This window comes from Cnephaeus nilssonii (genome assembly GCF_951640355.1).
Source record: "Cnephaeus nilssonii genome assembly, chromosome: 23".
Classification (NCBI taxonomy): domain Eukaryota; kingdom Metazoa; phylum Chordata; class Mammalia; order Chiroptera; family Vespertilionidae; genus Cnephaeus; species Cnephaeus nilssonii.
Window position 1 is genome coordinate 13,341,806 of NC_137094.1, and position 14,815 is coordinate 13,356,620.

Genomic DNA, 14,815 nt, shown 5'->3' on the forward strand with positions numbered 1-14,815 from the left:
CACCGGGGGAAGTGTAAGGCAGGGTGAATGCGAGCTCATTGATCATTCAGTGAGCACTGACTGAGCACCAGCACCTACTATGTGCCAGGCACTCTCCTCGCGCTGCGGGCAGCAATGAGCAGGGAAGCAGGATCTCTCTCTCTCTCAGGGAGTCTACACGCTAGTGCCTGTGTTTGGGGCGACAGGGATCAAAAAGGCAATAAAGTGATAAACACACACACACACACACACACACACACACACACACAGAGCGATGTGTGTACGCAGAGGATTAAACCAGGATGACATCACAGAGAACGTCCTGGCTACTTTTGCAAGATGCTCAGGCAAAGGCTCTCTGAGGAGGGAACATTTTAACTGAAACCCCAAGGGCCAGAGGGCGCAGCACTGACAATCCGGAGGGAAGCAAGCCAGGTCGTGGGAACAGCTAGTGCCACTGGCTCTGGGGCGGGCAAGAGCTGAGTGTGGTTCACTCGTGAATACAAAAAAGCTGCAGGAGGGGCAGGGAGGGAAACAGGACCAGATGACAACAAAGACAGCAAGCCTTTAAGACCCACCATCCAGGATCGAGCGTTTGGATTTATTCTAAGTAGAAGAGAAAGCTCTATGGGGTGTCAATACGAAAGTCCAACTATCAGATTCTCATTTAAAAGGATCACTTGGGTTTCTTTATGCAAATGGTCTAATCTAGCTCTTAGGTGAAGGTTAAAAAAATAAGCGATGCATGGAGCGTGAAGACCTTCGAGAACACCCAAGGGTGGGAAAGGCAACCACAGACAGGTACGAAGACGTGCAGGGGAACTGGGCGCTCAGCTGAAGTCAGGTTTTGCGGCCGGTGTGAACCCAACGAGCGCAGTGTGTAACCTGCACCCCAGCGGAGAAAGGGGGAACCACGGGAGCTCACCCAGGCTGTGCAGGAACGAGCAGAACTCGGGGAAAATTACTCCCAGGCCTACAAACTCCTAAGGGGCCAAAGAAACCAGGCCACCCCACTTCCGAGCTGCCAAGAACTACACTGAGGGATTGATTTCAAGGCTTTATACACTGAGTGGGCAGATTATGATGATCTCCGAACGCATAGTAATCTGGCCAGAGTGTGTGTGTGTGTGTGTGTGTGTGTGTGTGTGTGTGTGTGTGTGTATGTTAGAGGCCCGGTGCATGAATTCGTGCATGGGTGGGGTCCGGCCAGCCTGGCCAGGGGGAGGGAACATGGGCGGTTGTCCGGCCTGCCTGCTGGACGAACTCCTGGTCGAGGGGAAAATTTGCATATTAGCCTTTTATTCTATAGGATATACACTGAGTGGCCAGATTATTATGCGTTCAGAGATCATCATCATCTGGCCACTCAGTGTATACGGCCTATGATTTCGCCAGTGCCCTCTGCCACCACAGTAACAACACTGAGCAGCTCTCCCGAAAAGCCTACAAACCTTCGAGAGGGCAGGACAATCAGGAGGCCGCACGTGTCTAATCTGGCAGAGTCTCGGCATACAAACCCTAGGACACCCCAGCCGCTCACACTGGGTGTCAGCTGCCTGCCCTCTGACCTTTTCTACTGTGGTGTCGCCACGGTGATGCAGAAAGAGAACAGAGAGACATCCTATGTCACAGCGAAGCTGGAGGGAACGTGTCTCCTGACGGACACGCTGCTCTCCAGCTCCTCTGTGGGGAAGCGTGAGCATCCGCCGCCACGTCCAGCAGGAGCCATAAGAGACGCGTAACCGAGCACAGGCTGCCCGGCCCTCCCACCTGAGCCACACCACACTTCGGCCAAATGGCAGTCGCTCTCGCCGGGCTCCTTGCACAGGTCCACCACATCCCTGCATATCGTTTCTGGGGTCACGGGTACTTCTGTAAAGTGCTGCTCGTTGTTGCTGAGGTACACGGTAAGAAACATCTGGAAACAAGGAGAAAGCACAAGAGTTACCGACTGCCCACACTGGCGGTGTTCGCCTTCGCTTCCCGTCCCCAAACAGGCCCAGGTGCAAATGTTCAACAGAACAGTCTGGCTCACCCTGGCCGGGAGTGGGGGGGAGGGGGTTACCCACTGGGGTCCTGCCCCCTCAGGAGCAAAGCCTGCAGCAGCCCGGGAGCCCTGGGGACAGTCAAACCAGTTCACACGGAAGGTGAAATTAAACCATTCTCTGACATTTCACTTATGGGATTTGTCTACCAAATCCTTATACAGTTCTTAGCATGTGCCAGGCGTACACTACATGCAGATCTTCCTACCAATCCTGTAAAGGTGATGGGGGAGATCATACACACACACTCATGCACAGATACATAAGAACATAAGACGGCTGCATAAGAACATAGGATGTATTGCGTCTGAAGGCAAGATGGAAATGGGACAGACCTTGGAGGGCAATGTTTACACCATGCACATACATTCCCTATTCAACAATTTAAACCCAAAATGTTTAAGCAAGTTAAATAGCTACTTCAGAGCATGTCCTCACCAACCAGGTGTAAGCAGAAATGACCGGCTGTCATGCCACAACGTTTCTGACCTTGCAGACAAACATTCAGGCCAGCAGAGGATTTAAATCTAAAACTCATTAACAATCTTTTCCCAGTAAAAATAGACATTGCATCTTAAAAAACACTGCTACTAAAGAATGCAAGTTTTCACACGTATTAAGAAAGAAAGAAAAATGCTGTTAATTCCCAGTGCTGCAGAAGCAAATTGTTGATGGCAATGCCAGTCAGTAAACCCCTATGGCTCATTCAACTCAGTGGGTACCTACTATGTGTATGCAACTCAATGAGCACCTACACAACGCAAATCAGTATGCATCAGGAATAGAAGAATAAACCATTTGAAAGACTAATCCCACTGTGACACTTTATCCTGTGAAAATAATTCCGATCAAAGATAGAGCATGCAAAGGCCCTGGACTATGAGCCTGATGGACCAGTACAGTACGTTATGCAAAAATAATTAGTGAGACTCTACGAGATTTTGGGGGAGGTTTGGGTTTTAAGGCTGTAAAAAGCAGAAGAGTAAGATTTGCACTTTGATCACAATGACACGAGACCATCATACAACAGACACACGACTGCTCCTTCCAGCTTCAACCGACCCGCCCGTCACCCCAAAGCTGAGAAGGCTGCACTCGGCCCCTTGTTGTAAAGAAGGCAGCGTCCCATTAGGGATGATGGTGGAAACTGGCTAAGACACCCAAATGGATGCCTCAAGGATTTGGCCGAAGTGGGAAGAGAAGACGTGCACAGGAGAAAGTGGGGAGGAGAGGGGGGAGGACACAGGGGCCGGGAGGAACTGGCTCATCCCTGGGAGCTTCCTCCTTGCAGTAAAACCATCTTTTCTTAAGGGAATCCAAGTCTCCACTTCTTGCAACCAAAGCTCTTAATCCCCATAAATGTATATAACATAGAAAGTAACCTAGAGGCCTAGCCAGTGTGGCTCCATGGATAGAACATTGGCCTGCGGAACCAGGTTTGATTCCGGTCAAAGGCACATGCCCAGGTTTCGGGCTCAATCCCCAGTAGGGGGCTTGCAGGAGGCAGCCAATCAATGATTCTCTCTCATCATGGATGTTTCTATCCCTCTCTCTCTCTTCCTTCCTCTCTGAAATCAATAAAAATTTATTTTAAAAAAATGGTAACCTAGAAAACATAGAAGGTAACCCATTACAACTAGAAGGTAACCCAGAAAAGTTACAAAGGTGGATTCTGTTGAAACAATAAATAAAACAGCTGTAGTTCCCATATGAGGTCAGAACCCTCCAGCTAATGACACCAAGTTTGCACAGAGATACACGGTTCTAGGCCTCAGCTTGGCCAACAAGGCAGCCCTTTGAAACTGTTACACAAAAATGGCCAAGAATCAGATAAACAACAAAGATGAACTAAACTCACAGAATCCCACCGGCTGCTGCTCTGGCAAACGTACAGCAAATGTATTTAGTGTCAGAGATAAACAATTTACACTTCAGCATGAAACAGGACGTCTCTCCTCTATATTCCCCACCCACACCAAAACTTTCTTTGAAGTTCAACTCTTCAAGAATAATAACTGCTTTCCCTGTAAATATGAGACTTAGGTGTTTATGAAATACAGAAATACTCAATATACAGTCTGCCTACTAAACACAGAGTCTCAACAAATAAACGGCCATCGTTACGTAAGATCGGCACCTTACCCGGTCAATGCCACCTGTCTGAGTGCTGGCACACACATCATCTCAGACACGCACATCGAGTCTCAGATAGACAGTACAGGTATTATTTTATCTTCATACATAAATCCTTTAAAGAGGACTCAGAGAAGTGATCAACTTAGCTGCTAAGGAGAGGGTCGGGGTACAAGTCTGATCTTCTGATCCATCCTCTACCCTTTAAGCTGTCCACGCGGCAGAAAAATACTAGGAACGGCTCTATTTAACCACAGCAGCCCACACTCGAATAGAGATCTGGTCTTTCACTTGCTGGGAAACCACAGCGTTGTTTCTTTAAAAGCGTCATTACAAATAAGAATGACGAGATGTGTTCTGTTTACGATCACTACCTCCCCCCAAAAGCCCCAGAATTAATACTGGCATGAATGGCAGCACATGCGGTGACCCCATCTCTACCTTGTCTGCATGAAGATTAGCTCCGGGGTGACTTTCTAACTGTGAGGCCCTGGATGCTGGGCCAGCAATGTGACATTGCTGCCGGTTCCCGGGCAGGCGATCTGGGGCCTAACCCCAGATTTGTTAATAATTAGTTAGACAACCTTAGGGAAATAATGTCACCTCCCCGAATCTCAGCCTCCTCGTCTTCAAAATAAGAGTCTAAGTTCCCTAAGAGCTACCATTATGTTAGGTGTTTATTCGGTGTCAGAGTAAAAGCCAGCATGTTTACACCAGCCTGCAAGTTGGACGTTAGCAATCCAGGCATGACGTGAGGGCCTGCATGAGGGCAGCGGGTGGGGACCCAGCAAAAAAGGCAGATTCAACAGAAGACAGGCGGTGGTGACTAAGTGAGGGTGGGGGTGAAGGGGCGTGTGGGAACTGGACAATTCAGTGATTAGTGAGAAAGTCAATTCAGGAAGAAACCAGGTTGCTTTATTGTGTGACTATGACGGGGGGGGTGGGGGTGGGGGGGCAGAGTTAGAGTTTGTTTTGGATTAGCTGCCTGATCCTGCCCACACCACCTGCCCCCATTCCCTCTCGGCCCTCATCTCCTAATCCCCTGCGCGCGCTCTGTTCCACCAGCGTCCCCCTAGCTGTTCCTCACACGCCAGGCACGTTCCCCGCTCAGGGCCCGAGCACTTCTGTTCCTTTCTTCCCTGCAGGCCACTCAGATGTCGCCTCCCTGGCCACCCTGCTAAATGCCACTTCCCTGCTTTACGTCTCTTCTTGGCACAGTCGCTGACATACTATATTTATTTAATTATTACAATTATTTAACGTGTTTTTATGTCTTCCCTATTAAAACAGTCCAGGGTTTTGTCTGTTCCATGCGCTATCCTCAGCACCATGAATGTGGCTGGTATGTAACAAGGAAACAGTAAGTGTTTGTTTATGATTAATGAATTCTTTAGCTGTGACTGCATTTCACAGATTTACCTCTGATGGAGTTTCACAGTAAGGTTCTTTCCGGCATGGTAAACGCTACAGCGGACAGCACAGCTAGACGCTGAGAGAAATCAGTGTGTCCCTCCTCATTTCTCCAGCTTATATCATGACTTTAACAAGTCATCCCACTTGTCTCAAGGTTCTTCATTCATTCACTATTTATAAGCCACCATTTCATAGTCTAAGTTCTAACAGAACTGATCCTCACCGAATAGCTAGGACAGCACACAGTACAACATTCAAGAGAGACAGAGCGCTGTGTGGAGCGGGACACGGCCGGCCCCCGGGAGGCAGCAAGTCGATCAAAGGCCCACGCGGCTCCCTCCCTCGTCTACCCCCCCGCCCCCCCGCTCTCCACTGGTCACTGGACAGCAGTCAGGTGGCCTGGGGAGCAGTTTGTGGACATCAACCTTCGGCAGGAAGCAGGGTGGGGGAAGGTGGAGGGGGATCTGGAGGACAAGCGGGAGAGGCAGTGACTCCCACACCTGCCAGGTCAGGGAGGGGCCGAGCACGAGCTCACCCGAAGGAGCGCAGGAGCCTGGCTAGGCCCAGGCGGAGGAACCAGCGAGGAAAGACCGAGGAAGGATGGAGTCGGTCACGTCTGTGGACGAGGAAGGTCCCTAGAGGGAGCACAGGGAAAGGGTTCCAGGTTCCGAAGACAGTAATTCAGAGGCCGGATCGGATCATGCAGGACTTTGAAGGCCACGGGTCCTCAACTTCGGTGCGGACAGAGCTGCCCATCACAGATGCTGGGCCAGCCCGAGTTTCCGATTCAGCAGATGGGGAGAGGGCCTGCGAGTGTGCATGGCTGTGTGTGTGTGTGTGTGTGTGTGTCTGTGTGTGTGTATGTATGTGTGTGTGTGTGTCTGTGTGTGTCTGTGTGTGTGTCTGTGTGTCTGTGTGTGTGTTATAGATTCTGCATTTCCAACAAGCTCCCCTGTGACGCTGACGCTGCTGGCCCACAGCCCACAAGCTGAGAACCGTTGTTCTAAGGCCCCAAGAAGAATCTGGATTCTAATCTAAGAGGCCATGGGGGGGGGGGGGGGAGGGGGCAAAGCACTAAGAGGCAGAGCAGATGAGTGGTTGCCAGGGGCTGGAGGGACTTCCTTTTGGGTGATGAAACGTTCTGGAGTTAGCGATGACAGTTAACAACCTTCTGAGGGCACTGAAGCCACTGAACTGCACACTTTACAACAGGGGTGGGGAACGTCCGGCCCTCGGGCTGGGCTGAGTAAGGCCCGGGAAATCCTTGGGTCTGGCCCTGCCAAGGCCTTAGGGGTGAGTTAATGCAATGTTTCACCCAATACAGCAGGCTAGTTTTTAAGTTGATAATCCTGTATGGCCCATGAATGATGTTATAAATATCCAATGGCCCGTGGCAGGAAAAGGTCCCCCCGCCCACCACCTCACAGGGTGAATTTTGTGGTATATGAATTGTATCATCATTTAAAAGGCCTACTACATGCTGCCTGTGTGAGAGAGAAACATCTCCTAAGGAAGGTAAATTTACCCACGGGAAAGTCAGAGAACAACTTAGTACTAACTTGCATGGATGAGACTTGTAGGTAAGATGGACATTCAGAAATGGGGGAAAAAGAAATGTGATCTGAGACAGACTGAAGTGTCAGCCAAGAGGTGTAAACGAATGGAAAACATAAAAACTAACCTACAGTAACCTTCCTTCCAAAATGCCATCTTTTCCGGACACTTGGGAGTTGCTAACACACCATGACACCCCATATCCCAAGGAAACAGCACTTCATTCGCTTCTTTCCCATGCGGAGCAGCAGAATGGGGTCCCTCCTTAACTCCCCTGGGAAAGGCTGTGAGAAACGGGATTCTTCTCTCTGACTCAAACTACAGCGTTCGTGCCTGGGAACTGCTGAGCTCAGTTCTCTCCGTCATAAAGAGTGCAGCAACCATCAGATCAAAGCAACGGCCAGCCTTCACAGAGGCACAGAGCGTCTCACGGACACCCGGAGAAAGCTGCTGGGGCGGCTGCGAACGCTCACAGAGCCCAGCCACCGGGCTTTCCTCCCGGGTAGAGGCGCCAGATCAACCCTTCTCAGTGACTTTAAAACGCCAACTTCCTTCCGACTTGTAAGTCGGGAACTTCAACTTTTTATAGTACGAACTGCAGGAAAAGATCAATCCATCAATATATAATGGAGTAAACTAAGTGGAGCACAGCCCTGGGCGGGTAGCTCAGTTGGTTAGAGCATCGTCCCAGTGTGCCAAGGTTGTGGGCTGGACGGTCAGGGCACACACAAGGATCAACAAAGCATAAATAAGTGGATCAACAAATCTATTCCTCTCCCCCCTCCCCACCTCCCCTTCCTCTCTCTAAAATCAACTTAAAGATATTTTTAAAAGAAGAACAGAGGATATAACAGACAGATCATATAAGATAATATAAATGATAAAACCTGAGGGGGAAATAAATGTAAACTGAAACAATGGGTACCACTTACAACTATTAAATTAGTTTTCAATTCAAAGATAAGCTCCAACAGAGAGGAGGCTGTAAAGAGGTGATTCACGCCGGCCAGAGTGGCTCGGTCGTGAGCACAGTCCTGTGCACCGAAATGTTGCTGGTTTGGTTCCGTCAGGGCACATACCGAGTTGCAGGTTTGATCCCCTGAAGACAACCAATCCATGTTTCTCTCTCTCTCTCTTCCTCCCTCTCTCCCCACCTCCTTCTCCCCCCCCCCCATTATTGTTCCTCTCTCTAAGCATGTCCTAAGGAAAGGGAGAGGGAGAGGGAGAGGGGGGGGAGAGAGAGAGAGAAAGAGAGAGAGAGAGAGAGAGAGTGAGAGAGAGAGAGAGAGAGAGAGAGAGAGAAGTGGTTCACTCACGAGAGGATTACATCAGCCCAGGCAAGAGCAGGGTAAAGCAGAAGAGGATCCTGGACTAGAGAGGAGGGACGCTGACTCAGGGATGGAAGCTATGGGAGGAAATGGAAGAATGGAAGGGCAGTGGCTACAGCGCCCAGGTCTCTGGCTGCTGAAGGCAACAACAAAACCTACCAGAGAAGGATCCTCGCTCCCTTTAATATAAAGTGTTGTCCAAAATAGCTCCCTTCCCGGGAAATCAACGGACTATCCAAAAATGACCTTTGTACACAAACTAGCTAGCAGTTACCACCTACCTAGATCTTGTGCAGAAAAACACTGGCTGGAGGAGCCCTTTCTAGAACTCAAGTCAGCTCTCTTCAGTTTCCTAAATCACGTGCTACTCTGCATCTCTGTCAGTGAAATGAAGATGTCACTGGTTTTTAAAACCGGTCAGGGAACTGTTAGGTGAGCGCATGGGAAGCGTCCGGGATGGCCACGTGGTCACAGTATGGTTGGTGCCAAGCATTAAGGTTAGGGTTAGGTTCCTTCAGAAACCTGCGTGCTCCGCTGTGTCACAGAGCCACGGCGACAGAAGGGACGGCGGCTGCTCTCCGCCCGCAGAGCTCTAGTGAGATAACACCGCGCGGTTTCTTAGGGACCAGCCGGCCGCTGTCCGGACTCGGTCTTATTCCCCAGCCCGGGGAGGTATCGGTTTCTTCTCTCACCCCGGGGACTCTGAGTGTTTAAACAGGGGCAAACTGTGCTGACTGGGTTCACGGCTGCCCACACCACCCGCTGGGCCCGTGGCTGGTGCGGGAACCGGGTTCGTTTGGGTGGTTTTCTGCACTTTCCTGCAGCGGGAGCTCTCTCCCTGCCCTCCCACCTTCCCCAGGCCTTCCATTCGGCACCTCCACAAGCCAGTCTCCACACAGCCAGAGCGGGCACTTCTAACCCCATTATGTCACTTTTACAGCTTAAAACTCTTCCAGTGGCTGCCACCTCCCCTCCCAGGCCACCTGAGCTCTCCGCCCCACCCACGGAAGCTGCCCTGCGGTCCCTCTCTCCACTCAGCTCCTGCACGGCCCCGGCCACCAGCCTCCCCGGCCCCCTCCAGGCCCAGGCACCAGGGCCTAGGAGTTCTTCCCACTCGAAATGCTCCGCTCACAAACCTTCACAGGACCAGCTCCCTCAGGTCAGCAGGTCTGAGCTGAACTGTCCACCCACTTCCCTGGCCACCCGTCACATTATCCTACTTACATCCTCTCTCATGTTTTCTTGTTTTATTTTCCCTCTCTCCATCCCCTCCCACCCTCCCCCACTAAGCTCCATGAAAGGTAAGGTCCCTGAAATGTGTCTTCTTCTTTCCTGTATCCATGGCACTTGGAATACAGAGAATGTTTATAAATACTTGTTAACAGATGTCCCCAAAAGGCCATCCATAAATAACCAAGAGGCCAATGAGGAGGAGTGAAGAGCAATCACTCAGTGTGATTTCATTCAACATCAGCTCCTAGCTTGTGTCCAGTGGATCCATCCGATTAGATGGAAGCACTACTCCCTACTACACAGAAGCACGAGTGGAGACCGTGTCCCGGGGCCCCCATCTGATGTCCCACCAGCAGTGGGCATCCCCCCGGCCCCTGCTGCACCCCCCCCCCCCAGCCTCTGGAAAGGGCCGAGGAGTGATGGGCAGCTCACACGGTGCTTTATGATTTCCCACCCTCCACACCTCCCAGCTCTAGTCCACTTCAGATTCCTCCTTTCCTACATCATCACCTTCAAGCCCTGTTAAAAGATAAAAGATTAGCCAACACCCACATACCAAAGGTAATGACTACCCCTCCCCTCCCCCTGCAGAGGTGGGAGAGCTGAGGTCTCTAAGGAAGTCTCGGAGGTAGAAAAAAGTCACTGAGGTGTCTCCATTGCCCGGGAGAGAGAATCTCCTTCAGGTCATATTGATTGGAGAACCATTTAGCAATCTCCTCCTCCAGCTTGGATTCTAAGGATGGAAAGATGTCTCTGTTTTCCTTTAACTACTTCAAAAATAATTAGTTATGCTCTAGGAAGCACTATTTGAAGGTATCATTGGCCAAGAGGATGTCATCGCCACCGTGCGCCCGGCCAACTATATAAAAGGGTTCTAATCTCGTCTAATCTCGGCATCACCACCTCAAAGAGCGTCAGTTTGAAGGAGGACCTGGATTCATATCTCATTTATGCTGAGTGACCAGGAGCAAGTCACCGAAATCCTTCCGGCTTCCAATTCCCAATCTGCCGGATGAGAATGAGAAGACTCACACCACAGGGTCATTTACTGGCTGACCAACCTACCTCACCGGGCAGTGCCAGGCCCAGGGAGGTTCTCAGAGCTTCCTCGCCTTCCCTGGTGGTTCATTCCGCGGTGGGAGATCAGCATCAGCCCACCGTCGCAGCCACTTCGCATTACCGCCATTAGTAGTTGAAACTGGGATTCTGTAAACACTTACTCACTGAGGTTTCTACTCTCTTTCTAAACTTGCATCTTAGGGATTTTTAGTTGAAATGTTTGAAATCTAAATGAAGTAATACTTATTATAAATTTGTTTCTAGAAAAACACCTGCAGTCTGCATTCCATGTGAAAGTTCAGTCTTTACTGGCCAGATGAACATTTTCAATGAAAATCTGACTCTGTTATCATCCAAATAAGTAATCTGGTTTGGGATAAATTTTATGTAGAAAAATAAAACTAAAAGTGACCACAGTTGCCAGTTAGTGGAGTTGCTTTTATGTTTAGGATTTGCATTTCTTGGATAAGATAATTTTATAAGACTGTATGCGAAGTGTTTTAAGAACCACTGTTCCCCTAATACTCAGTGCTCCTGAAGGATCTCCTAATGACTAAAGTTTTTTGGCTCTCCCCAATGAGATGTAAATTTTTTTAAAAATATATTTTATTGGTTTTTTACAGAGAGGAAGGGAGAGGGATAGACAGTTAGAAACATTGATGAGAGAGAAACATCAATCAGCTGCCTCTCGCACACTCCCCACTGGGGATGTGCCCGCAACATGCCCTTGACCGGAATCGAACCTGGGACCTTTCAGTCCGCAGGCCGACGCTCTATCCACCGAGCCAAACTGGTCGGGGCGAGCTGTAAATTTTTTAAAGATTTTTTTAAAAAATAGATTTTTAGAGAGAGAGGAAGAAAGAGGGAGGGAGGGAGGGGGAGAGAGAGAGAGAGAGAGAGAGAGAGAGAGAGAGAGAGAGAGAGAGAGAGAGAGAGAAACATCGATCACTGCTGAGGCCTATTATGACTTTGGAGCTCATGCTCCCACCTAGATGTTATTCCTGAGGCCATTAAGCTGCTTTTTAAACCTTCATCAATTACTAGTACCCTGAGTTCCATCTACCAATGTTCTATTAAGAGCCAATGACATTTTTTAAATTGATTTTTAGAGAAAAGAAGAGGGAGGGAGGGAGGGAGCAAGAGAAATATCTATGTGCGAGCGAAACATTGATCAGCTGCCTCCTGCACACCCTCTACTGGGGATTTGAGCCCATAACCCGGGCACGTGCCCTGACTGGGAATCAAACCACAACCTTTCGGTGCACAGGACAATGCCCAACCAACTGAGCCACACCTGCCAGGGCATGAGATGTAAAATTTCAATGTCTCACCTACCACTCCAGCATAAGTATACATTTCATACCCAGCTTGTCATCATGTTTTCTTTTCTCAATTACTTTGATTACAGAAGAATGTTCTGTTGAGTACCTTAGCACACCGTCCAAAAGAACAACTATTTCAGTGACGTCTGACTTGATGAAGTGGCCTGACCTGAAAGAACACTCCAGATCCCTCAACTCTTATATCCCATCCTTCTTATCCTTAGTAGAGAAGGTTGGTGAGGTTTATACTCGTACACACGGCAAGTCATACCCACGGGTATCGGTATCGTACGCAGTTACCCTGTTTGAGCTGAAGGGCTGTGTCCAATGAACCTTAGGAAGACGTTTTAGGGAGTGCCGCCCACTATGGTCGATTACCCGGAGATAAGGGTCGACGGTATTCCTTAAAAGCTCCAGAAAGGAGAGGTTCTGTTTTATTGTTTTTACCGGCTGCTGCTGGGGGACAGGGGACATGAAGAGGGAGAGAAGCTGTTCCTTCTAGAAGCAGCGTCTGAATAAAGGACGCTCCATATCTCTTCCAGATTATTCCAAATTATTTTTTTAAATATAATCAGCTGTACACTTATGCAGTCTAATTTTGTTGAGTGTGGTGTTGTTTTTTCTGAAACAGGTAAAGCTACAGGAAAATTTAAATGCTTTTCGGCTTTTAATTAACACAGCAGAAGTCCCAAGGCAACAAATTTCACTACAGCACATGAAATGTGAGATACTTTGCACATTTTTTTTTTAAATGTGATTTATTTAGCAGACTTTGGGAATTACAATTCTATACAGAACCTACCTTAAACTTGATTCTGGAATGAAACCTAAGCTAACTTGCTATATTACTACTCAACCACAAAAAGGAATTCTTTCAGCATATGGTATAGTCATACAAATACAATATTGCAAAGCTAGAACTTGAAAGCTTTTTTCAAAATATATTTTTATTGATTTCAGAGAGGAAGGAAGAGGGAGAAACAGAAACATCAATGACGAGAGAGAATCATTGATCGCCTGCCTCCTGCACGCCTCCTACCAGGGATCAAGGCAGCAACCCAGGCATGTGCCCTGACTGGGAATCAAATGGTGACCTCCTGGTTCAGAGGTCGACACTCAACCACTGAGCCACACCGGCCGGGCTCATCATTTCTGTATCTCTCTCCCTTTCCCTTCCTCTCTGAAATCAATAAAAATATATTTACCAGTAATTTTTTAAAAAGCTGAGAGATGAGAAATATATTTAAGAAAAGTCTTATTTGCAAGTACCCAAAATATTACAGGATAAAGACACACATAACATGAGGTTACTAAGTGAAAATGTTTCATATGTTTATGTATTGCAAGGATAAGAGCCTCAGTTGAAGTGGGGCAGATGTGGGCTAGAAGGGGTCAGCGGGGGAAAGGGAGGCACATCTGTAATAATTTCAACAATAAAAATAAATCTTTAAAAAAAAAGAGAGCATCTCAGTTTAACCAATACTGTAAATTCAGGAGAAGCTCTTACCTAGCATCTATTCAAAGCAAGGCACTGAACTAATTGCCTCATAAACAGTAATTCTAATCCTCACAACCACCCTAAGGGTGCAGTACTGTAATTATCCCCATTTTACAGGTGATGAAACTGAGGGACGATGGATTAAAAAAGAAAAAAAGCCTCTGGCCACAGAGGTAGTAGCTGAGCAAATACTAAGGGTTAGTCTGGCTTCAAAGGTGGTACACGAGCCACCACACCACACTGAGTCCTGCTAAAACTCTCCTCTGACATTAGAAAGGTGATTAGAAGAACCATACTGCTCAATTAAATATAGTTTCAAGAGCTACATAGCTTTTTACAAATTCTGATGATCTGGTATGCAGTTGGGAGGAGGAAACCAAAGTGTTAAGAAAGCCCAAAGGATACCTAGGCATAAAACCGATCTTTTAAGGAGGAAATCACACAGCAACAACCAACACTTGCCTTGGTCCTATTTTTAGGAAAAATGCACAGTCAGCCAGCCAGCCAGAGTTATTTCAAGACAAAGAAATGTAAATCCCAGGAATTAAAATTTTTAACCGCAAAATCCTTCCCCCTTTATTCATGGTCTGTATTGATTGGGCATTCACATCACAAACTAACTCCATAACCAGGTAATAAACTAAAATAGGCCCTAGCCGGTTTGGCTCAGTGGATAGAGCATCGGCCTACGGACTGAAGGGTCCCAGGTTCAATTCTGGCCAAGGGCACATGCCTGGGTTGCGGGCCCATCCCCAGAAGGGGGCGTGCAGGAGGCAGCTGATCAATGATTCTCATCATTGATGTTTCTATCTCTCTATCCTTCTCCCTTCCTCTCGAAAATCAATAAAAATATTAAAATAAAATAAAAACTAAAATAGGATGCACATTGCTATGAACACTTTCAAATTCCTAGACTCCTGGCAGGACCAAATATCCAGAACGATCTAAACTCAATGATCAATTGCAATAAATTCAGTTTGTCCCCAACAGGAAAGTTTAGGACACCCTCCCTTGACACAAGTGGAGGGAGCAGGGGACAGAACAGTGATACTCTGCATCTGTGACTGCAGATAAACAAAATGTGTGGTCACTCCGACCCCAGACTGCCTAGAAGCTGTTTCTCTGAACAAATGCAGACAGGATGCTGTGCAGCCTGCATAAGCCTAAGCCACTGCAACCTTCCAGTCGGTGCGACCTTTGAAGGAAGCAGGCATTTCCAAAATGCCTCGAACCTGCTGCACACCTGTGTGG

At 48.2% G+C, this 14,815-nt stretch overlaps 1 protein-coding gene across 2 annotated transcripts in view; it reads right to left on the minus strand.

Annotated features, from left to right (window-relative positions):
- TP53BP2 (tumor protein p53 binding protein 2) overlaps positions 1-14,815 on the minus strand; it is a 107,932-nt gene that overhangs the window by 33,052 nt on the left and 60,065 nt on the right. For both annotated transcript variants that reach the window (XM_079763696.1, XM_079763695.1), the window contains exon 2: positions 1,750-1,897. In XM_079763696.1, coding sequence (XP_079619822.1) covers positions 1,750-1,897 — 148 coding nt within the window. The remainder of the gene's footprint in view (positions 1-1,749; positions 1,898-14,815) is intronic.